At 45.3% G+C, this 25,021-nt stretch overlaps 1 protein-coding gene across 1 annotated transcript in view; it reads right to left on the minus strand.

Annotated features, from left to right (window-relative positions):
- Nucleotides 1-25,021, minus strand: part of LOC144827851 (uromodulin-like) — a 105,127-nt gene that overhangs the window by 57,398 nt on the left and 22,708 nt on the right. Inside the window, exon 5 of the mRNA XM_078686015.1 lies at nt 5,157-5,399. Coding sequence (XP_078542141.1) covers nt 5,157-5,399 — 243 coding nt within the window. The remainder of the gene's footprint in view (nt 1-5,156; nt 5,400-25,021) is intronic.

Consider the following 25,021-nt stretch of genomic DNA (forward strand, 5'->3'; position numbering starts at 1 on the left):
GCAGATGCTGTCCCACCCGGCTATATCTGTCTCAGATGTGACTGCCTTGACCGTAGAGGTGGCAGACTAGCCTTGGTTGCTTGGAGATCTCATAGATGCACTCTGTGCCTGATGGATGGTTACTCTGGCTTGCCACTGTTCGGGATTAAGCTATCCAATAATTATTACTTCTCAGGACTCCTTGTGTACCGCCCGCCTGGCCCTAGAACCAGGTTTACAGAGTCATGGTGTAAAATGTTGGAACTATTTGTTACCTCCCCTCATCTTACCATACTAGGGGAATTCAATTCCCATCTAGAAAACAAACAAAATAAAGATTCAGCATTCCGCCTTGAGCTCATGACATCTCTGGGATTTGAGAAAATAAATCTCCAACCCACACCGCCGGCCACACACTGGACGGCATTTTTACCAACCACAACAATTTAGGGATGGAGGCTGTTCAGCATCTCAACTGGGTGGATGATTGGTTAATTGAATTTACCGGGAAGGAGAGCTATATTCTGAGGACTTTTCGGTATAGGGGTCTGAACAATCTCACATCTACTAAATGGGAGGCTGCTTTGTGTACAGTCTGGGAGAGGAAGCATACTCTGCTCCCCTCCACGGACGAGGGTTTCCACAACTGGACTAAGAAGGCTTTTGATATTGCTGCCCCTTTTAAAAACTGCATCACTCAAAGCCTCATCAGTCCCATGGTTCTCAGAAGAGCTCAGATCCCTTAGGCAGGAGTGCTGCAGGCAAGAACGTAAATGGCGTAGGGACCCCTGTTCTAGGGAAAAGGCAAAGCAGAAATCCCTGCTACAGAAATACAAATATGCAATTTTTCAAGTCAAATCCTGCTTCCTTACTGAAAAGATTCTATCTAGTATGCTCCTCGGGGTCATCAAGGAGATCTCTGAGCCACCAAAAAATCAGTCGCTAACCCCCTCCCAAGATTCTTGTGATAGTATACCTACCTACTTTCAAGACAAGGTCCTCCTTATCTTCCAGGAGTTTAGTCCTACTAAAACTGAAGACCCTAAGGCCAAAGAGATTTCTCAGGCCCGCGAGAGGCATGTACGTAATTCCTCCCCTGCTTCCACAGCCCAGCATCTGAATGATGCTGAGGATACCACTCAGGACAGTGAGAAGCTTGCCCTTCCTTCCTACCTCAAATTTTTGCTCATCAAACGAAAGATCTTCTAAAGGGGCTTAAATCCAGTGCACCGTCAGACCCCTGTATGCCGTCCTTACTTAAATTTTTTTTCTGACCCTGTAGCCAAATTCCTGTGCCATGTTATCAACAGTCTTCTATCCAGGAACTACCCGGGCACCTGGAACGAGGTTATTGTCTCATCACTCCCCCCCCAAAAAAATCAGACCCCTCAGAGCTGAAAAATTATCGCCCATATTTCCCTTCTCCCCTCCCACGCCAAGATTGCAGAAAAATTCATAAACACTGTTTCCTCCTATCTTAGAATGAGTTTTGCCCCGGTCACAGCACCAAGACCGCCCTTATATCCACTGTCCATATCCGCATCCAGGTGGAACAGGGAGGCTTTGCGGTGCTGATTATGCTCAACCTGCCTGCAGCTTTTCATACAGTCTCCCTGATGCACATGGTCCAGCATCTGCAGGAAGTGGGAGTTGGGAGTTGGGGATAAAGCTCTTCAGCTCCTCCATTCATTCTTGTCGGGAAGAAGGAATATCGTCAGCTGCAGAAGATTTAGAGCCAAGGCTTTCAGCCTTCCATGTGGGGTCCCTCAGCGCTCCTTCCTGAGCACCACCTTATTTTACATTTATGTGACACCCCTGGATGAGCTGGTGAGATCATTTGGGTTTCAGGTGATCTCATACAAAACTCAAATCATTGCTTCCATCTTTAATGATCTGCAATTCAACCAGTGTATGGCATGCATTATCTGCTGGATGAAGGGTAGCTCCCTTAAGATTACTGCTGATGAGACCGAGATACTGGTTTTTGGCTTACAGAACTCTATCTGGTCAAGTGTCCGGTACCCTGCAGATTGTGGTCCCCTTCCTGTCCCAGCAATGACAGTTAAAAATCTAGGAGTAATTTTTGAGGAGTCTGACCTTTGATGCTCAGGTCAAAAGTACGGTCAGCACATGTTTCTACATACCAACGATACTCAGAAAGGTGTTACCCTGTATCCCGCCTGATTTAAATCAGTTGACCATCATCGCACTTACCACCGCCCGTCTTGATTATTGCAATGCTTTATACCTTATCAATGCAACTTCTCTGAACAAAATCCAGGTTGTTCAGAATGCAGCAGCAAGGCTGATCCTGAAAATTCCAAAGCAACTATCTGCCAGGGAGGGGGTTTCACGCCTTGCACTGGCTACCCATTAAGCAGGATATCTCATTCAAGGTTCTGAGCACAGTATACAAAGCCATGCATAGTAAAGCCTTGCTACAGTTGAAACCCATGTTCCAATGGTATACTCCCAGGAGAGGTCAGAGATCCTCCAACCAGAAAAAAATTATCTCTCCAGATACCGCAGGACCAGGTGGGTGTGGAAGCTCCTCCTTGGTAGCGGCAGTTAAACTTTGTAACTCCCTGCCTTCGCCCATTTTCAAAGCGGACTCTCTTTCCGCTTTTACAAAGCTGCTGAAAACATGGCTTTTAGTTGGCTGTCTTACGCTCATCCCTTCACCTCCGCCTGTTTAGTGCCTTGACACCCTTGGGTTTTAGTGTGCTTTATAAACTTTATTCTATCCTATCATATCTTAGTATGCTGGTGGGAATATACTAGCAAGACATACAGGAAATTCACAATATTCTTTGTACATTTTGACCATAACCCAGTGTTGTGCAGTATCTAGTAATAGAACATTTTGAAACTTTGGCTAACTCATTACAGCTTGCCTTGATGTTGTCCTCCTGATGGTCATGCACTTTTCTGTTATCATGAACCCAAGCGGAGTACAGTTTAGTTCCAGGCTCTTTCCTTTCTTGAGATGCAGAAGGGAATACAACAGTTACTGTTTAGGGGTAGTTTGGTATCCCAGGCCATAGTTTAAAAAACTATTGACACAGGCTGTTTGGGGGGTTAACCTTTTCCCATTCTCCTCCTATTTTTCTGTCCCTCTTGTTGTAGACTTTCAACTCCGGGCACTTTACCACTGCTAATTAGTGCCAAAATGCATGTGTTCACTCCTTTAAACATCATATGATTGGTTTACACCTGTATGGCATATTTAATTTACAGGTGAGTCGCTTGTACAGTGGTATCCCCTATACCCATGTCCTATAAATTAAATGGCAGTGGGCATACAGCACTACTTGGTCACCCACAGAAGTAGCTTTTCAAACCTGCCTCAGGCCTGTCACTTCAGAGCCTGGGTGCGCAGTTTACTGCTACTTTGACTTGGTATTTAAAACTACTTGCTAAGACATAAACTCCCCTTGTATTACATATATTACATATGGGTCACCCATAGGTTAAGCCCTAGGTACCCCTATGGACAAGGTGCTGTGTAAGTTAAAGCTAGGACATGTTTCCTTATTGTGTGACATGCCCTAGTAGTGGCAAACTGCCTACTTTGTTTCCTCACTACTGTGAGGCCTACTCCTATCATAGGCAAGCATTGGGAATTTCCTTATACATGCTTATGTGGTAATTCCTCATATGAAAAGAGTGATGTTGTCATGTTTGGTATGTTTAGAATGGTAGTGAGAAATCCTGCTTAATGATGTAGTTAGATTTTACATTACTATTTTGGAAATGCCACTTTTAGAAAGTGGGTGTTTCGTTTGCACGTATGGTTTTGTTTGCAGTTTGAGTGAAATTGCGTGAGGTAGGATTTAGGTGTTTTCTGGTACAAGCGAGGTGCATTATGGGGATTATTGTATTTCGAATGGGTTGTGACTGTATCAGGTGGGTGGACATTGATTGAGGACATGTGGGTGTGAGAATTTGTCTTATACCGGTTTGCGTGTGAGTGTGGCTGGGAGAGCTGTTTGGGAGAGTTGGTGAGGAGGTCACCGGCCGAATCTAGAGTACGGGCATGTGAGCACCTAGCGTGAAGTAAGCATAGATTAGAGTGTTGACTATTTTATTTAGGGTAAAGTGGGCAACAATTTCATGGGTGGGTACGAGTACGCTGGTCATAATAAGGATGAGAATATTATTTTGATAGCACTTTTTTAAGGGGGTGGGAGGCTAGTAAGATTTAATTGATTTTGCTGGTATTATGTTATTGTTTAAAGAGCACTTTTAAATTCTGCGCAATTGGTATAGCTGTTCTTTTCCAGAAACCCCTGACGAAGAGCCTTTGGCTCGAAATGCATTGGGTAATACTAACATGGCCTACGCTGGTGTTTTAGAAAACACGTGTTGCTGTTCAAAAACCTGGATTGGAAAGCAGCAGCATTTGAAAATGTGTAATAAACAGCTTCATGGAATTTCGCTGTCTCCGTGGCATGGATATGGAAAAGATGGAACTAAATATTGAATCAAAGGTCAAGTTTTGAGAAAAAATGGTTGAAAGTGATGGATTGAAAGGGAAAAGGTCCCATTCACTGCAGTGCGCTAGCCTGGTGCGTACGTTACGTGCCTCATTGTTCTCACTTTTAGAAAGTGGGCATTTCTCTGTGCTTATAACTAGTCTTTTTGTAATCTGACTCAAATCCCCGTCTACGGCAGAGTTACAGCTGCACTTTGTGCATACTTTCTGGACAGCCCTCACAGGGGAAGAGTTGGGTGTGACAGGTTTACATCTGCATACTGATAGCCTTCCTGGACTGGGAGAGAGAGGGGCGTTCACACTTTACATTTGTATAGGTTGTGTCCTGCCCTCACACAAAGGGATGATTTACCCTCATGAAGCCCCCATCATGCATATCAGCAATATTATCTCACTCAAAGTTCATGCATTCTACTTCCATTATAAAACAAGACTCATCGTTCTTGGTTAATATTCACATACACGCATTATTTGCACTTGCCTTCATTTTACTGTCATTTTATTTCTCCTTCAATCACTTGTTCATCATTTTTCCTCTTTTATTTAATCCAGAACATTCACTGCTGAAACTCAGGTTATTGCAATCATACTGTAGTGCCCACGTTGCACTGGGCACAGACTGCGAATGTGTTATTGAAGAAGAAGAAGACACGTAGATCAGTATTGAGAAATGGTCACTCACCCGCCTGCAATGAGTTCAACGCTGGGATCAGCCGGGTTGTTGCTAGGGGCAGCTACGCACCTCTCTGCCCTTAATGTAAACTTGTCTCCATCAGAGAATGTAGTTGAAATACCAATGTAAAGCGGAGTGCCCACTGTCAGGGTGTCATCTTCTGTGAGCGGATCAGTAAAGGAATTAGACTTGAAGGCAGCCATGGAGGCAGTAGTTGGTCCAGAGCCATTCACTGATGGTAGAGTACCTATGCTGGATATAGAAAAAAGAGATTTCAGGATACGTACAAGAGAGTTTATGCGAATTACATGAAGAGATTTATGGTTTATTAATTTGAATTATTGATTAACAAACCCAGAGTGTTATTCGCTTTAGTTATTAAGAAAGAGGTTTGAGGACAACTTACGCGACTATAGATGATGCACCTGATTCAGGGGAGTTACAGACCCTGAGTTATTTCAAGGGAGACTTTTGTGCTGATTTTAACAGAAGGGCAAGGGAAGTCATACATTTGAGGATTAAAAGAACTGTGCTCTTCTCAATGGAATTTATGAAATATGAGACCAGATCACACAACATTTTTACTGGTGCATTTAGATGTCCTTGCTGTAATGAGATTTCTTGCTTCAGACAACATTTGCCACATTATTATAAAACTAGTTCTTCACCAGGGGATTTCTTCTCATATTCATGAAAGGCAGGATTTTTCAGAGCATGTGCAAGGTCCAGGAATACACAAATATAAAGATAGTTTCTCATATTTTTAACGCAATCAATAAACGAAAACATACTTTAACAGCTACACAGCTACATTTAATATTTTTACTTCAATCCTGTTAGAGAAAATAGTACAATAGCAATGCGATCAGCTGAAAAATACCACTCAAAATATGACAAGTAAGACAAAATAAAAAAACATTATGTGGTGTTGCAATGTAAATAGTACACCTAGCACAAAACACAACTGAACGTTTTAAGAACGCTAGAATCCACTGCTTTCCTATCATGACCTGCAGGATGATCATTGTCTATTTCCTATCATGCCCTGCAGGGTGATATTCGGCAGTAGCTTGTTTTCAGCACAATTATTAGACCTATCAGCCTCGGGATGCTCTTCCCCCTAACTTTTTGCCTGCTTGCCTCCAATTTTGATGAATTCTTTTTGTTGGCCCTAGGACTGTGAGTACCTTATTATTGCCAACCAGAGCTAAAGTGCGTGAACTCTCTCCCCTAATCATGGTTTGATTTCCCTATGCACAATTGGCATATATGTATTTATAAGACCCTAGTAGAGTGCACTACATGTGCCAATGGCATATAAAATAAATGCTACTAGTGGGCCTGCTGCACTGATTGTGCCACCCAGACAAGTAACACTTTAAGCTGGAATGGCAGTGGAGGTCAGGCTACTGTGAGTCTGCCAAGATCATCTATAGAAATGCTCTGAAAGAACTCCACAACCTGATTAGTGTAGCTAGAAGGGAGTAGCTGGCTGATTGCAGTTACAAGGCTGACAACCCTACTAAAGACGTATTCACATTGATCAACTCCTTCCTCAAACCCAGAGCTGTAGATACCACTGTGCAACCTTTAGTCTCTCTGTGCGTAAGTATCTCCGTCTCCTTTGACAAAAAAAATTCCGGAAGTGTCCAAATCATTCTCAGTTCCGTCGGTGATGGAGAAATGTGACAATAAGGAAGCACAAGTTACTCTCACGGAGTTTACCACTATCTCCCAACAGGACGCCCTAGCAGAAATTTTAGATGTAAGTCGGGGGCACTTGATGATCCTTGACCCCCGCAAACATTGGAATGGGTTGGGTCACTGCCTGTCACACACACTGACACACATCTGGAACTCTTTCCTGATGTCTGGCACTTTTCTAGATATCTGGAAACACGCTTCTCTCCTCCTGCTGAGGAAAACACCGAATGGGGATCCTGGGGATCTGACCAATTACAGGCCCATCTCTTTGCTGCCAGCACCTGCAAAGATGTTGGAAAAATTGATGCATCGGCAAATATCCAGCTTTATCGAAAGGGAGGGCATCTTACACGATACCCAATCTGGCTTCAGGTTGGAATTATGTACAGAGGCACCCCTCCTGGAGTAAGCTGAGTTATTTAGACATAGTGAAGAGAACAAGGGTACCCCATTAGTAGGACCAGGGGTCATAAGTGTAGTTGAAAGAACAAAGGTCTGGGAGAGGCCACAGAGGTCCTCAGGTAACCTGGGCTACTATTATTTAAAGTGTAGCTTACGTCTAGGTTTTAGTAATGAAGAGGGAGTTCAGGTAGAACTGGAAATACAATGTATGCAGGGACACAAGGTTGTACGAATGACATTGCATTTATTAACATCATAAACGGAGTATCATCCACTATTAAGTAGCTAGTCCTGGTACTCACACATAAACAGTGAAAAGTGTGTGTAGTGATAGGGGTCGGTGACTTAACATTTACATCACATTAACACCATTGTAAAAAACTCCAAAAGAATTATGTTATGTTTGAGGAGTTTTGGTTGTGAGAGTCAACGGCATTTCGATCTCCTTATTAAGAGATCATCATCAGGACAAAAAGACGTGTGAGCCGGTAGGATGTGGAAATGTGCGGTCTACAGTTTCTATGATGCTTAAGGGATGGATATCCAGTATTCAATCAAGAAATCCTTGCATTCAATCACCGGGGGCAATTGTAAGAGAAAACGGGGAGCGGATCAGGGCTGGGATTCCATGGATTCAATCAGGCTATTCCAGACTGCCTGAGTGGGGCATGTAGTTAGCTGAGATGGATTGGATCCGGGTAGTTGAGATGCGAGCAACAAACAGCTACTGGTGCTCGAGGCAGCTAGCGCGGGTGAATCAGGTGGCGGATTCAGGGGCATCCACGATGTTGGTGCTCCTGGATCTGTCGGTGGCATTTGACACTTTTCACCACACCTTGCTGTCTGAGAGACTGCAGGAAATGGGCATTGGAGGCACAGTTCAGGCCTGGTTGAAATCCTACCTGGTTAATTGCACACAGAAGGTTGCACTCCAACCATTTATGCCTAAGCCAAAACAGCTCTGCTGTGGAGTCCCCCAGGGGTCAGCACTGATCCCTCTCCTATTTAATATGTACCTGGCTCACACTGATAGCCAACTGGGGGGTAAAAGCGATCCCCTATGCGGTGACACCCAGTTGGTCTTCACTATTAAAGAACAGACCGAGGTCGCCTTTGAGAGTTTCAAAGGGTGCCTGAAAGACAATGCGTTGTGGATGAACAACAACAAACTCAAGTTCAACACAGGAAAGACAGAGTAGCTGTTCTTTAGGAAAGAGCCACTCCCAGCTTCGGACCTCTGGTGGCCTAAAGAAATGGGTCCCCCTCCCTCCCCGGAAGATGGTATAAAAGCCCTGGGCGTAAAGTAGGAGGCTGACTTCCCATTTTTGGCTCAGATAGGTCAGGTGACAGCTACCTACTTCTGTAAACCGAGAAATTTGAAGAAATGTCTGCATCTGCTGCCTGAGGAGTGACGGAAAAGCATAGTACATGCCTTAGTGACATCCTAGATGGACTATGCTAACAGCCTTTACCTGGGTCAGCCTAAGTACCTGATTAAGTGCCAGCAGATGGTGCAAAATGGGACTGCGAGACTGATCAGGCGAGTGTCCATTCGCGAGCATGTGTCTCCACATCTAAAAGCGCTTCATTGGCTCCAAGTGGCCATACAAATTTAATTTAAGGCCTTGACACTGGCATTCCGAGCCATGCATGGCAAATGTCCCAGCTACCTAAAACACAGACTACGTGGATATAAGCAGTCTAGATCCTTGAGGTCCAATTCGCAAAATTTACTGTGCATTCCCCGTTTCAAGAAGGCTTGAATGGGGGCAGATCTTTTACGCGAGGTGCAGCAAATATGTGGAACTCCTTGCTTAGTACCTTCCGCACCATAGAAACAGAGACCCTCTTCATGAAAATGGTTAAAACCTGGCTCTTCCGGGCAGACTAAAGGCCAGATGACTTGACTTTTAGCTGTCCATTGTTACACTACTGTCTGCTTTAGCACTGGGACACCTCTGTTTTGAGGTAGCTGTCGCGCTTTACAAGTGTCTGTATTATTATTACTATTATTATTAACCATGCCTCAGGCCTGACACTACATATGCTGTGTGTGAAGTTTACACTGCTATGTCGACGTGGCATTTAAAACTCCTTGGCAAGCCTTAAACAGACATTTTATTACATATATGTCAACCCTAAGGTAGTCCTAGGTAGCCCGTAGGGCAGAGTGCTGTGTAATCAAAACGTAGGACAAGTATGTTTAAGTTTCTTATGTCCTGGTAGTAAAAAACACCCAAATTAATGTTTTACTACTGTGAGGCCTACCTCGCTCATAATTTAGGATTGGGAATTCCTTATTAAACATTATAAGCTATAATTACAGATTGGAAAGGAGTAGGTCTGTAATGTTTCATATCACTGGAATGGTAATGATAAATACTCCTTGCTGGTAAAGACTAATTTACTATTACCCTTTTAGAAATGATAATTTTTTAGAAAGTTGGCATTTTTCTGCTTTGAGCCTGGCATGCCTGCAGCCTGCCTCCAATACACATCTGGGTGGGTCACAGATAGACTTTGTGTATTCCCTCTAAAGAGCTTCGCGGCCATCTCTCATGCGGACGACACACAATTAATTGTCCCCATTGAGGAGGACATTATGGCAACTGAACTGGATGAGGAGAAATTTTTTACAACTCAACTCCTCAAAAACAGAGATGTTTGGGAAGGCCAAAAGCATCTGGTCCCCAGAATGGTGGCCCACCGAGCTGGGCGAAGCCCCCCTCCCTAGGAGCTGGGCCAAGAACCTGGGCGTCAGAATAGACGACAAACTGTCTATGGTGGAGCAGGTCAAGACTGTGGCCGGGGCCTGTTATGGCACAATGAGGATGCTCAGGAAGGTCTTCCCATGGGTCCCCCTGTCAGCAAGAAAAATCCTCACCCAGTCACTCCTGGTGAGCCGGCTGGATTATGGTAACTCGTTGCTGGTGGGGGGCAAGGGAGGATCTTCCATCAAGGCTCCAGGTGGTGCAGAATACGGCAGCCCGTCTAGCCCTCAATAAACCGGTACAGACCCCTTCCGCTCCCTTGCTGAACCAGTTACACTGGCTCCCGGTTAAGAAGCGAGCCATCTTTAAGATGCTCTGCGTGGTCTTCAGATCACTACAAGGGAGGGGACCTGCGTATTTCAGAAATAAAATCAGTTGGTATCAGCCTGTGCGACAATTAAGAACTGGCAATGCTAACTTGTTGTGCTCCCAGAGAATACACACGGTAAGGATGGGTGGTAGAGCCTTCTCCTATCTGGCAGCCAGCCACTGGAATAATCTACCACAGAACATCAGAGCTTGTAACGAGCTAACCACGTTCAAGAAACTTCTAAAGACATGGCTTTATTAGTTGCACCTACTCATTATGATCGTCTCCTCGAAGCGCCGAGAGATCCCTTCGGGGATGATTCGTTTGCGCTCTATAAATCCACAAGTAAAGTAAAGTTAAGTAAAGGGAGCTTAGGTATGACTAAGTGGTCATTTGCATCATGATGGGCCATCCTGGGCAGGATGAGAGGGAGGACTTGACACTTCCACCTGAATAGGCTGTGTCCTATCCCCACACAACATTGCTGCATACCACCATCTAGTGAGTCTGGAGCTAGAGCTGGGAGGGAAGACATCACTGCACTTCAAAGCCCTTCTTTGAAGTTGTCCCACTTCAAAGGCGCCCCTGGATCTCTGACACTGCCAAATCAGTTCACTGCTGGACCAGTGAAGAACTCTGCCAGGAGGAAGGACGAGTGTGTTACTCTGCTGGAATTCTGGTGTGGAAGAACTGCTTTTCTGCTGTGCTTTGTTGTGCTTCCCTGCTAGCTGCTATCCTCTGCCCTGCTGAGGAAAGACTGGACCCATCTTACTTGAATCCAGAGTGACTCCAATGGCCAGCTGGCTTGCCCCCTGTTCTAAGTCTCTAAGACATCAAAGACTTCACATCAACCTGCAACAGCACCTAGACTTTGCTCGCTATATCGGAACAGGCATATCTCCCTTGACACTGACATATCCCCACTGCTGCGAGGGCCGTAAACACTGCACCGATGACTGCCACCCTAGAGACATCACTGCTGCTGCAAGAACCCCAAATTCTGCATTGATGACAGTCACTGCTGCGAGGACTTTTAACACTGTACCATAGACTGCACAATGCATTTCCTACATGTTTTGTTTTCATTTAAGATTTTTATTGAGACACTTTCCAATTTCTACAGGTTTTGATGCATCTTTGACTTTGCCTGGCTAAGCGTCGACACATCGCCTTCTACCCTGCTTTGACAACAATGCATTGCCTTTTGCTTCAAGCATTTTGACTCTGTCTACAATGCATCTAAGGTGCTTTTCAGAGGCCAAGGCTGGTTCCTTAATCCGACCCATGTTCCATAGCAGTTGGCATGAACCCTTGGGTTTACCCTGGCCTAGCACAGTCATAATGCCCTGGTTGGCGCTTCAAGCTTTTAAGCACTACATTTTCATTTAATCTTTGAAAAAGTCATAACTACGGTATACTTATTGGATTTTTGCTGTTTTGATCTATATAAGCAATTTTTTTACCTGATGTGGAGTCTTTTTGTGGTGTTTTCACTGTGTTACTGAAGTGTTGCTCAAATACTTTACACATTGCCTCTTAAGTCCAGCCAAGCTATCAAAGGGTGGGCACTGGTTGATTTACGGTGCGTATCTGACTTACCCTGACTAGGTTTTGTTGTTACTGCTTGGACAGGAACCACCATGAGTTTAAATTCTCTCTGATTTACACGTTTTGATTTTTCCCAAAATTCTCCCAAATCCCATATTTTCTGTTGCGTCTGTGACTTCACTTGCCAAGATAGAAACTGAGCTGGCCAACTTAGAGAGCTACACAATAGTCCATATCAAGGGATTTTGCCAGGAGAAGAGGGTGTTTACCAAAGCAAGCTCTAACAAATTAGAGCCCCAAAAAACTAAGAGTATAGGCAGAGGTCCAAAAGACCCGCACAAACAATAAGGAGGAAGGGTCAGAATCTGAGGAGCAATTACAGCAAGACCTGCCTGAGGTTGACAGTGCAATTACTTCTCTCAGACTGGAAGTCTATTCACATGCAGGAAGCAGTGCGTCATCTAGGAACCTGTCCACTGATGAGCTGAAGGACAGGACAAAAGAGGGAAAGTTAAAACTAGAGCTTGCACAATTGGAGAAGGAGCAGGCTCCAGTGGCCATAGAAGAGCACAGAATGGCTCATGAGGTCAGTCTCAAAGAGCTGGATCCCAGATCTAAACAGATGGAATACAGAAGCAATGATGGCAGCATTTCTAGGGTGCCCACTAGTGGAAGAAGGGTCCACATTCCAAAATATTTGGTACCTAGTTATGAGGGGGGGATACATAGACAAATGGTTCTCAGCCTATGAAGTGGCTGTAAGGGTGCACAAAGTTCCTGAGGAGTCCTGTGGGGTAGCTTGTCGAGGTGCATGCTAACAGTGGGGAGGGACACAGTCTTAACACTGGAAGAGAAAGACAAAACACTCTACATTGCCATGAAAGCCATGGCTGTCAACTAATTTGGGCTGACACCTCAGAGGTATAGGCAGAGATTCAGGGGCAGCCCCACAATCTCATCACACACCTTGGTGGGTTTTCTTAATAATGCCAATAAAGCACTGACGGGCTGGATGAGGGAAAGCAAGATACATGATTATACTGGGCCTGTACAGCTTAATTGTGAAAGAGCACAATCTTGATATTTGTTCTCCAGAGCTGTAGCAAAACCTGGAAAGAGTGGTCAGGGATCCGAACAGAAGAAAGAGAGGGGAGATAAAGAGAAGGGGTGCTCTCATGGTCTCTAAAACAGTTCACAGGCAAAAGAGTGCTATTTCCAATCTGGTTACCAGAAAAAGAGCTTTCCTGACAAGAGTCAGAACGAAAATTCCAAATACTGTGAAAGTCACGTGCAGGGGCATTACAAGGGAGATCCCAAATGCCAAAAACAGCACAGACTCCCACTGCAGGTAAGACACCAGAGGTTCTGAGAATAGTGCTTGGGGATGGGTATGTACCAGTAAGTGGGGGGGGGGGCAACTCAGTGAGGTTAACATAGTGTCACTGGGTGACATTGAGTTGGTGCGTAAAACCCACATGGGAAGTGGGTTACCATTACCAGGCAAGGTGGTAAGGCTCTGATGGACACGCAAGCCAGTATGACTATGGTAAGTAGTCTCTGCTTATGGTCCCAGAGCAAGTTATATCCAATGCATTCCACCAGGTTCTGGTTGCTGACAACCACAAGGGTCACTATTCAGTGGCCCTTATTCTATTTGAGAGTGGGGGTCTCAGGTCTTCTGAAAGTTGCTGTGACCCCTGCCATGCCTGTAGACTGCTTGTTAGGGAATGATATTGAGCACACTACCTAGAAGGGAGTAGAGCCTAAGTCACATCTGGAAATGTTAGGGTTGCCTGAGTGGATTTGAGCAACTTTCAGGTCGATGGCTGCCCAGGAATGGAGTCAAGAAAGTCTAGAGCCTTGACAAATTACCCAGATAACTGCCACAAATGAGAAGGGTAAGGGGAGTGGGAAACCATCCCCTGAATGTCTTCCAGCTGAGGTGGATTAGACACCAGAGGAGGACAACCCTAGACCACTGAATATGACATTGCTTGCCTTGGCGACCTACCTGAACTTGCTGGGTGGCAAATGGAGGGGGGCACCAGGGAGGAGTTCTGCAATGCACAAGAACGAGTGCTCAACCCTGGAAATCATGTGGCAAAAGGTTGAAGCCAAGTCAGCAGGTGATGCCTCTAAGAATCACCAAATTTACTAGGAGGGTAACCTACTGTACAGTGAGCCTAAGGCACCTATGTATGGGGCAACAAAGAGACTGGTCATTCGCCATTGCTACAAGGCCTTCCTACTGGAGCTGGCTCTTGAGATACCCCTGGCAGGATATTTGAGGAGAACACCTTCACGATGATGGTACCCTACTTGTATTGGTCCCTGATGAAGATTTACTAAAATACCTTCTATAGGATGTTTTAGACTTGCCAGGCCAGAGGGAAGACAAGGCAGAGTGTGAAAGCTCCCCTGAATGCCTTGCCTGTCATTAGCCACCCCTTTGAAAGAGTAGGCATTGACATTGTAGGGCTTATGGATCCCCAGACAGCCTCTAAGGACTGCCCCTGCTCCTGCAGCGGCTAAAGCCCCAATATGGATTTTTACCAGAGTGGGGTTCCCCAAGGATGCGGTATCTGACAGGGGAATCAACTTCAACTCAATACAAAGTTTATTGTGTGGATTACTTAAAACCAAGACAATATAAAACATTTAAAAGGCATACTAGGCTAATAATAAAGGAGAATGATGGGTCCGTTCAGTGGCTGGCACTTGGTGGCCAAACATAACATTCAACGTATGCAGACAGTTTTAATTACAAGGTTACAAAGGTGTTTGACTATTTAAAAACTGTTATAAGAAAGCTAGTTTCAATTTTTTATGCAAGAAGTAAAACATTTTTTTTTATATCAACCGCAAAGTAAGGTGAATGCATGACAGATATTACAACTCAAGTGCAAGGACGTCAAACATTACTATGTCTAATATCCGAGGTGCGAGAACTAAGATGTGTCATTCCACAAGCATCTCTTTGCTTAATTGTGTGTTTTTAAGAAGGTCCTGCACGGCTTCAAAAAATGTGCCTATTGTTGCCAATTTAAGGGGAACCATGGTACTAAAAATCCAGTTCATTACATTGTTGCATGTTCTTAGACAATGGGTTAAAAAAAGTGGCTTTAATAATGTTCGCCGGGGCTCGAGCAACATCGGGCAACTGCAAAGTAAATGTAAAAAGGTTTCGGATTTGTAGCCACGAAGTTTACACTTGACTATCTTGGAATGCATTGGCCACTTGGGGTTGACGTCTTTAATGTGTAAAGCCAACATCCTTACTGCCAGAATTTGGGTCAGGCAGGCTTTTCCAATTGTGCAATTGAGATATGATTGAGCATGAAGACCGACTTGGTTGTTGTTATTGTATGATAGTGCCAGAGCCCGTAGTGGCAAGGTGGACGTAATATTTTTCTAGGTCTGCAGACTTTGAGAGGAAGTTGATCTGTTTTTTCAGTATGCTTTTTACTGCAGTATGCGTAAGTAGTGGAGTGTTCAAGTCGATAAGAAGGGTGGCTGCCGGCGTTGTTTGGTAGGTGGACCACGAGTTATTATTGATTTTGAATATATTTTGCAAAAAAATTTCAGGGTGCCTGGCATCGCCCTGATGCATCTGTAGAAGTACTTTAGAAAATATCCCATACTGGACCATGCAAGGCCCTCCAAGCCAAATTCAAGTCTCACCAGGAATCCCCTAATGTAATACGGCAATTTGCACATTCTTTTATAGACTTTTAGTTGTCGTTTTTCAATGGTATGAATGAGTTGGCCTGGGAAGGCCTCACTGCCATAAGTGAGTGCAGATGGTAATACACCCTGAGCACTTTTCTCATTGGGGCTGAGGTGGGACTTTCAAGGGATGTATGTAATTGGCAGAGTCTAGTTGTTATCAATGCCGCCTTATCCTTTAAGTGGCACTTGTGTGCTGTAAGTGCGCCATTTGCAAAGAACTATGTACCCAAGTAGTTGTAGGATTTGGCTCCTGAGATTTTTAAGGGACCCAGAGACCAGTTGCTACTTAAGTGTTTTTGCGTCCTTTCGAAGGATAACACCTTTGTTTTGGAGGCGTTTACTATCATTTTGTTTGCTATGTTGTATTGGTGCAGAGAGTTAAATGCTCTCTGTAGTCCTATTTTTGAATTGTCTAACAGACCTATGTCATCTGAGTACGGCAATATTGTGATCTTAGTTTTGCCAGTTTTTGGAGGGATTAGGTTAGCGTTGTTTAGAGCCCTGAACATGTCCGCCTTGTATAGATTAAACAACATTGGTGCAAGGACGCAACCTTGCTTTCAAATTCATGTCTACTTATATGCAGTCAATGTGGAAGGAGTGTTATGTTACTTACAAGTTTTCCACCCCACTACCATCCACAAACCAATGGGCTTGTTGAAAGATTCAACAAGACCCTCAAAGACTTAATCAAGGGCCTGCCTAAGGCCTCAAGGCATAAATGGGACATCCTTTTGCCAGACCATCTTTTTGCTTACAGAGAGGTACCCCAGGAGGGGATTTAGACCCTTTGAGTTTTTGTATCGTCATCCTGTAAGGAGACCTCTCAGTCTGGTGAAAAGGAGTGGGAGCAAGCTTCCCGGAAACCTCCCCATGATGAAGTTAACTACATGCTAGCCTTCTTGAGCCAGATGGCAAAGGTAAGGATGCAAGCTACTGACAACTTGAAGAACAGCCAGGAAATAATGACGCAGTGGCATGTACAAGTGGCTATGCCTATGCAATTTCAGCCTGGGTAGAAAATATGGGGATGGGACCCGTATAGCTCTGGGCCCTCAAAGACCATTAGACATGTCCCTATAATATTTTTGAGAGAAAGGGGGAGTCCACCTACCTGGTGGACCTCAAGACCCCCAGGCAACCTCAGAGGGTGCTCCATATCAACCACCTCAAACAATACATTGAGAGCTCTGAGGTCCCCATGTCACTGTTGCACAGATAAAGGAGAGGGAAAGGATAGCCTCTAAAGAGAAGAGTAGGTCAGTGGAAGGTCAATCCAATCAATGTAGGATTTGGCAAATCACCTGTGAGAGTCTCAAGATGCTGAATTGTAGGCACAGGGAGATTTAGTGATTTACCCAGAATCATAGGACGTTGACGCCAATGCCAAGATTTCAAAAAGGCTCAACCGGCTCCAAAATCTGTAGCTCAGGTCATTACGCCACATCCTCTCCAAAGAACCTTTCCTCTACCCTAACTTCAGAATAGCAGATGGACTGCCACCAGGTCCTGGTTCAGTTCTATTCCCTCTTTCCCCTACTCCTGGGATTACCTATCTGTTTATTCATGATGTGGACACATGAGACAGCTTCCCTGTCAAGAAAAAAAATCTATAGGTTGTCTGACAAAGTGAGGGCTAGCATCGAAAATGAGGTTTCTAAAATGCTTGAGTTGGGGGTGATTGAATCCTTCAGTAGCCCATGGTCCAGCCCTGTGATGCTGATACCAAAAGCTGCCCTACTGGGCATTACACCCACACTCAGATTCTGCTCAATTCAGCCCATCCCCCGGGCTGATGAGCTAATTGGTAGTTTAGGGAGGGTCTTCCCAGTTCCTGAATTTCTTTGATCTTAGTTCAGGGCACTGGCAGAATGCCCTAACTAAAGAATCTAAGGAGAGATCCGCCTTCTCCACTCCAGAGGGCCACTACAAATTTAGAGTGATGCCATTTGGTTTAAAGAGTGCCCCTGCTACCTTCCAGAGACTGGGGAACAGGTTTTGGCTGATCTGCCTTGTTGGATGACATAGCTGCCTTCAGTAGCAGCTGGAAAGACCACCTCTTCACCTGTAGGAAGTGCTTCAGCCCCTGCAGAAGGCTGGACTGACTATCAAGGCCAGAAGGTGCCACATAGGGCAGGGTTCTGGAATGTACTTAGGACCCCGGCGGCCATTTTACAAAAGTTCCCATGGAGTCCAACAGGCGTTTGCACTGGCTTTCCCATCCCCAGTGTTCTTTGTAATTACAGAAGGTGCCGCAGATGCTTGTGTGTCCCCTTCTTTAATACCAATAGATTCCTAGGGCATGCTGACTTGCCCACTGTTGTAATTCTGAGGGACATCAAAGACTTCCCATCAACCTACAACGAAGCATGGACTTTGCTTGCTGCAAGTCTTGCCCTGTCAAGTGGTGCCCTGGACTTTTGGAAGTGGGTATAAAGTGCTGCAACAAACAGAACCCACACATCGACTCCCATGTGCCAATCGGAACCATTGCATCACCCTCTACACCTACGCATTGCTGCTGCTGTGTGGGCTGGGAACACACCATTGGTGACTGCTGCCCTCCATGTCGATGCATTGCCCCTGCTACTAGGACCATGGACACCGCGCCACTGACTGTCTGATGCATCACCTCCAGGTTTCGATGCATATCTGACTTTGTGCAGCTTGGTGTCGAAGCATTGCCCTCAAGCTTGTGCTTAGACAACAACGCATCACCCTTTCCTTCTCACAGTTCTGCTCCATCAACACTGCTTCTAAGGTTTTTTTTTTAGCAGTCCAATGCTGGTCCCTGTAGCGGACCCACACTAGAGAAGTGTGGCTCAATGGTTAGAGCAGGCAGACCTTGATGCAGAGCTCTGGCCAGGGACCAGTGTTCGATCCCCGCCTCGGTGGGTCTCTGGCTCATTAATTCCCCTGACTGGATATTCTCTCCTCAGTGCCTGTTCTGATCATGGGTCCCACGCTGCAACTCTGGGCAATAGCTTGCTTAGTCTCCACAACGGCCCCAAAAGCGCTGGGATGCCTGGCTGCACCTGGAGGGTGCCCAGGAGTGGACATTTCTCAGGAAAGCCAGGAAGGGTTCCTAAGCGGTATACGGACAGCGCCGGGACACCTCCGGTGGAGGTAGCTGTGCGCTTTACAAATTCCAACATTTACATTTACATTTACATTTACATTTACACTCCATCACGGTCAGCCTCAACTTTTGGATTTACCTCAGTTTAGTGCAACCTGATAGTCCGGGTTGGCATGTCAAGATTTTAAGCACTACATTTTCATTTAATGTTTAAGAATTCATAACCTTGGATATACTTATAGAAATGTTGTCATTTTTGGTTCATAAAATATAAAAACTGCACAAATGCGTGACACAATGCCTCTTAAGCAACCTACCCTGACTAGGATCATGGTTCCTGCTTGGACAGGGTGTATACCTTTGCCACCAGACACCTAATTTTTAACAAAAATCCTGCTTTACTTCAAGTATTTTTGGGCTACTAAAACCACATATTTGAATGTATTTAGCTTTCAATCAATGTCTTAGAACATTACCTGTACATAAACACTTTTCTAGAAAAATGTTTTTGCCTGAATTCCCTTGTTTTGTCATCACCTCCCTGTTCTTTTTGACCACTATTAAGGAACATTTTGATAAGTGCTAGGCCTGGGGTTTTGGGGTGAGAGATTTTGAGGAAAGATAACCATGATATCCGTTTGGTGTTTCTTCCTGAATCCCGACTCTCACCCCATCATGTATTGTGGAACTTGAAAAAATATGTCATTTGGGGAGGCTGATAGACTGCAAGGGGATTTCCCTTAGTGTCCAGTAAGGGGAAATTTGGTGCCTATTGTGTGCACATCTATTTCAGACATGAAGGCCACTATTTCACCCTCTCATTCACCCAGTACGCCACGTCTGAATGCCTTTGGGTAGCAACTCGTCACCACTGGCACTTCTAATTGACATGTAGGTGGTCAACATTGAGCCACTCAATTTTGAGCAGAAGGTTGATGGTGAGGAACATAACTTCAAGATTCACACACATATCAAGAGGTACTAAGATTTCTAGTTCAACATCAAGGCACCTGGTAATTTTGAGGGATATTTGACATTGGAGGACTCTCATATCCCAGACTCTCCTTTTTCTCATGAACAGATGTTTTGTGCATACAAAAGTCCAGGAACAGTGTTGCTCATTTGTGGTTTTCTGTGGCAGAGCTTTCAGATGTGACTGTAACATTCTTGTTGCCGGGAAAAAATTTAACCTAAAAATGATGCAGCTTCAACCTCTCCACATGAAGTACAGCCTCCTCAATAGGAGAATGCTGTTTTCAGTACCTGCTGCTTTACCTCACCAGCATGATTTCAGGAATAGGGAGAAGTGTCATCAATAGTTAGTAAAAAGATCCCCGCCTGAGCTCTCCATAAGAATGATGGGGAAGATTTCTGGCAAAAGTGCTCGAAAGTCATGTCACCAGTTCTCTGAGCACTTTTGCGGAGACGATTCAAAAGGGGGTGGTGATGGACAGAGTATCTGAATTAAGCAGAACACTCCTACCCAGTCAAAAGATCAGGGCTTGATCCATCACCGTTTTTTAGCTCACTGCACCATCCCAGTTCAGAACCTGGCTACATGCAAATTAGTCTGACCCTGGCCCAGTGCATCATGGGAACAGGGCAGACCAAACTACCAAGCCAATTCTTTACTGGAAAGGAAACAAGCTTCCGGGGACCGGTTTCTGGCATTACAGCCGTCTTCGGCCCGGCTTGCTTGAATCCTGATGGTGCAGTGAGCAAGGGACTCACATCTGAGCATACCCTTCCACACTTGTGGTGGCCAAAACGATTCAAAAGGGGGTGGTGATGGACAGAGTATCTGAATTAAGCAGAACACTCCTACCCAGTCAAAAGATCAAGGCTTGATCCATCACCGTTTTTTAGCTCACTGCACCATCCCAGTTCAGAACCTGGCTACATGCAAATTAGTCTGACCCTGGCCCAGTGCATCATGGGAACAGGGCAGACCAAACTACCAAGCCAATTCTTTACTGGAAAGGAAACAAGCTTCCGGGGACCGGTTTCTGGCATTACAGCCGTCTTCGGCCCGGCTTGCTTGAATCCTGATGGTGCAGTGAGCAAGGGACTCACATCTGAGCATACCCTTCCACACTTGTGGTGGCCAAAACGATTCAAAAGGGGGTGGTGATGGACAGAGTATCTGAATTAAGCAGAACAATCCTACCCAGTCAAAAGATCAGGGCTTGATCCATCACCGTTTTTTAGCTCACTGCACCATCCCAGTTCAGAACCTGGCTACATGCAAATTAGTCTGACCCTGGCCCAGTGCATCATGGGAACAGGGCAGACCAAACTACCAAGCCAATTCTTTACTGGAAAGGAAACAAGCTTCCGGGGACCGGTTTCTGGCATTACAGCCGTCTTCGGCCCGGCTTGCTTGAATCCTGATGGTGCAGTGAGCAAGGGACTCACATCTGAGCATACCCTTCCACACTTGTGGTGGCCAAAACGATTCAAAAGGGGGTGGTGATGGACAGAGTATCTGAATTAAGCAGAACACTCCTACCCAGTCAAAAGATCAGGGCTTGATCCATCACCGTTTTTTAGCTCACTGCACAATTTGCATACAGCCAGGTTCTGAAACTGGGATGGTGCAGTGAGCTAAAAAACGGTGTTGGATCTAGCCCTGATCTCTTGACAGGGTGAGAGTATTCTGCTTAATTCAGAGACTCTGTCCCTCACCACCCCTTGTTGTAAATATTTTTGTCCACCCTAAGCGTGGAAGGGTATACTCAGACATGAGTCCCTTGCTCATTGCACCATCAGGATTCAAGCAAGCCGGGCCGAAGACGGCTGTAATGCCAGAAACCGGTCCCCGGAAGCTTGTTTCCTTCCCAGTGTAAGAATTGGCTTTTGTAGTTTCATTTGCCCTGTTCCCATCATGCACTGGGACAGGAACAGACTAATTTGCATACAGCCAGGTTCTGAAACTGGGATGGTGCAGTGAGCTAAAAAACGGTGTTGGATCTAGCCCTGATCTCTTGACAGGGTGAGAGTATTCTGCTTAATTCAGAGACTCTGTCCCTCACCACCCCTTGTTGTAAATACTTTTGCGGAGAAGCATGGAGTCTTAGCCCCCCGCCAGGCTGGTTTCCGCCCCGCACACTCCACTGAGTCCGTTATACTTTTGGTCCTTGACAACCTCAGGGAGGGTATGGATACCAGCCAGACCCAGGCCTTGATCCTCCTCGACCTCTCAGCCGCCTTTGACACGGTTGACCACACCATCTTGCTTTCCCGTGTCAGGGCGGCTGGGATCGGAGGGACCGCCCTGGTATGGCTATCCTCCTTCCTGAGGGACCACACTCAGGCCGTCCGCCTGGGTGATTTTTCTGCGGACTTCCAGAAAGTTCAGTGCGGGGTCCCCCAAGGTTCCTCCCTCTCTCCCCTTTTGTTTAATCTTTATATCTCCCCTTTAATTTTTGCACTACAGCAAATGGAGGTCGACGTATACAACTATGCGGACGACCTCCAACTTGTGTTCAATCTATCTTCTTCCCCTGCTTCCATCCTTAACTTTCAGTCTATTATGATTTTTATCCGGGACTGGATTAGCCACAATCATCTGAAACTTAATCCGGACAAGACCGAGCTGGTGTTGACGGGTGGTTCATCCAGTCCCTGGTCCTCACTTTTTTGGCCCCCTTCCCTTGGCCCTCCCCCCGTCCCTTCTACCTCAGTTAAAACTTTAGGCATTAAACTCAATTCTGAGCTCACCCTTCACTCCCAGGTTAGCGCTGTGGTGTCCTCTTCCTTTCTGTCACTTCGTACCATACGCAAGGTATCCCGTTTCTTTTCTTTTGATGCCCTGAAAACGATCATCTTGGCAATGGTTATTTCCCGCCTGGATTATGGCAACGCCCTATATGCAGGTTTACCTGCATATAGCTTAAGGCGTTTGCAGTTGATACAGAACCAGGCGGCACGGCTGGCATTCAATCTCCCAAAATTCCATCATGTAACACCCCTTCTCAAATCCCTTCACTGGCTTCCTGTTCGTGAACGTGTCCAGTTTAAGCTTGCGTCTATCATCTGCCAAGCACGACTGGGCATGGCTCCGGCCTTCATTACATCAGAGATAGTCCCCTACGTTCCTACTAGGGCACTACGTTCAGCCTCGCAAGCCCTTCTGACAGTTTCCCGCTTCCGGAGGAAGAAATGGGGAGGCTCAAAGTTTTCCACCCTCGCACCTATCCTATGGAACTCCTTGCCTTTAGAGCTTAGGTCCACACCCCTCTACCCTCAATTTCGAAAAAAGCTCAAGACCTATCTATTTGCCAAAGCTTTTAATTAGACCACTTGTTACTCTTGTTTTTATTTCATTTACCCTCTCTCATTTTCCACCCTTTGAGGTTTGTCTGTTGCAGCGCCATGAAACCGCTGGTGAAAGCGCGCTCTATAAATATTTTATATTCAAATTCAAATTCAAGAAGGACTAAAATAATATAATATAGTCCAGGTAGAAGACAACAAAATAGATATTCCCCTCGGTGCTATGTCCACTTTCCCTTCTTAGAACTTTAGAAACTATACTATATGCTATTCCTAGTTCAATTGTTTTTGGACTGATATCTGCCACCAGGGTCTTCACCAAGGGGATGGTGATGGCACATCTACATTCAGTTCTCCATTAACCAGGGTGATTGGCTGCTCATAGTGGGCATGCAGCAGTTGATGTCAGACCATCTGTAGGCCAATGTATTTCTGTTGTTTGACTTGGGCTTTTCCATCAACCTGCCCAAATTGCACCTAGAGTCTTCTCAGCAATGCCTGTTCATAAGGACTGTACCAGACATAACACCCTCCGGTAATTCCTCTTTCTTAGAGGACAAGGGGCATTGTGGATATGATTCTGATGTTTTTGAGGGACCAAATGTCCCAGCCCTGATTGATATTCATATGCTAGTTATTCTTACTTCCTGCATCCTACTGGCCACCCATAGGTGCTGGCACATGAGAGCTTTCCAGTGGTGCATGTGTCTGTAGTTGTTCCAACATGAGTCACTATAACGAACACCATAAGGGTCTTCTAAGACACTGTTTCGATTCTTGTCTAGTGGTTGGCAGAGGAGAACTTGCTCATCCCCAGCAGTCACCATAGCAGTGACGGTTGCCTCCATCTTAGGTTAGAGTGCGCACCAGGAGATTAGAGGCTGCCTACCCATCACAATTGAGTCATCCAGATATTGAGAGACCACAAAACTGCAATGTGTTCTATAAATAAACATGGAGGTGTGTGGTCCTGTCTTCTCTGCCAAGAAGCTTTGAGTCTCCTGTCCTGAGTGAAGATGGATGCACCTGGCTGGTCATCAACCATATGGCAGACTTTCTGAAAATGAGAGCTGGCAGCCTGAGTCGGTGACATCTTGCAGACCATGTGTGACGTGTATATCAGTAGGTGGTTCAGGACATCTTATCCCATCCTTGCAAATTGCCCACATTTCTGTGCCCTCAATCCATTTACTATTTAGGGACCCTTGTGGGAATCGTTTAGCTTGATGTTGGTTTTTCCACTCCCTTAGGCATTTCTCCTCATACTTTGAATCCTTGAATGTTGAGGAAACAGCTGAAGGACTGGGTCCACGGTAGTCTGATCAATCCAGACTGGTCTAAGATGGTGTGGTGTGCAGACTCCTGAGACTCTCTCTCTGCATCCCCTGCTCTAGCAGTATTTCAGAGCTGACCTCCTCTCTCAGTCAGCCTGGCAGCTCACCATTATGCAGAGCCTCCTCCATCTTCATGCATGGAGAAAGATCAGTGACTGATCAGGGACTGTTGAACGGATTTCATCTTTGCTGGAGGTCATTGACATTAATATTCCAGCTTGCTGCCCCCTATGAAGTTGGTTTTTACAAGACAATTGAATAGCGGTGTTATGTGGTGTGCAAAGGAAAGGGTCGTTGGTTTCGACGCTCACCTTTCTGAAGATCTCTGCTTTTCTTTTTTGTCGGTCCAGTAAGATGGTGAGGAAGGCATGGTTAAAGGATATAAGCGCATTTATCAAACAATCAGTGGAATGTTTCTGCTTTAAGGGTGCTTTGAGGGTGTCACTGCTCTGTTGTATCACATCAGGGAATATATCTTGTGTTGTAACACATGTAATTGGAATCTACTATGGTTGCTACTATTTAGGTACTCACTCTTAGCATGTATGTTTCACGTATATTTCATTTGAACGCTGTCTTTCACTTCCTCTCCTATTGCTCTTATGCTTTTTTAAAAACTTTTTTGTGGTGGCTGATGGTAAATGGTTTTAGTTTATCTTTATAATAAATAATTATTAATTTTTTGATAAATGCCCTGAACTTTGCTATTATTTTAGCCCTGA

This window comes from Lissotriton helveticus, chromosome 4_1, assembly GCF_964261635.1.
Source record: "Lissotriton helveticus chromosome 4_1, aLisHel1.1, whole genome shotgun sequence".
NCBI lineage: Eukaryota > Metazoa > Chordata > Amphibia > Caudata > Salamandridae > Lissotriton > Lissotriton helveticus.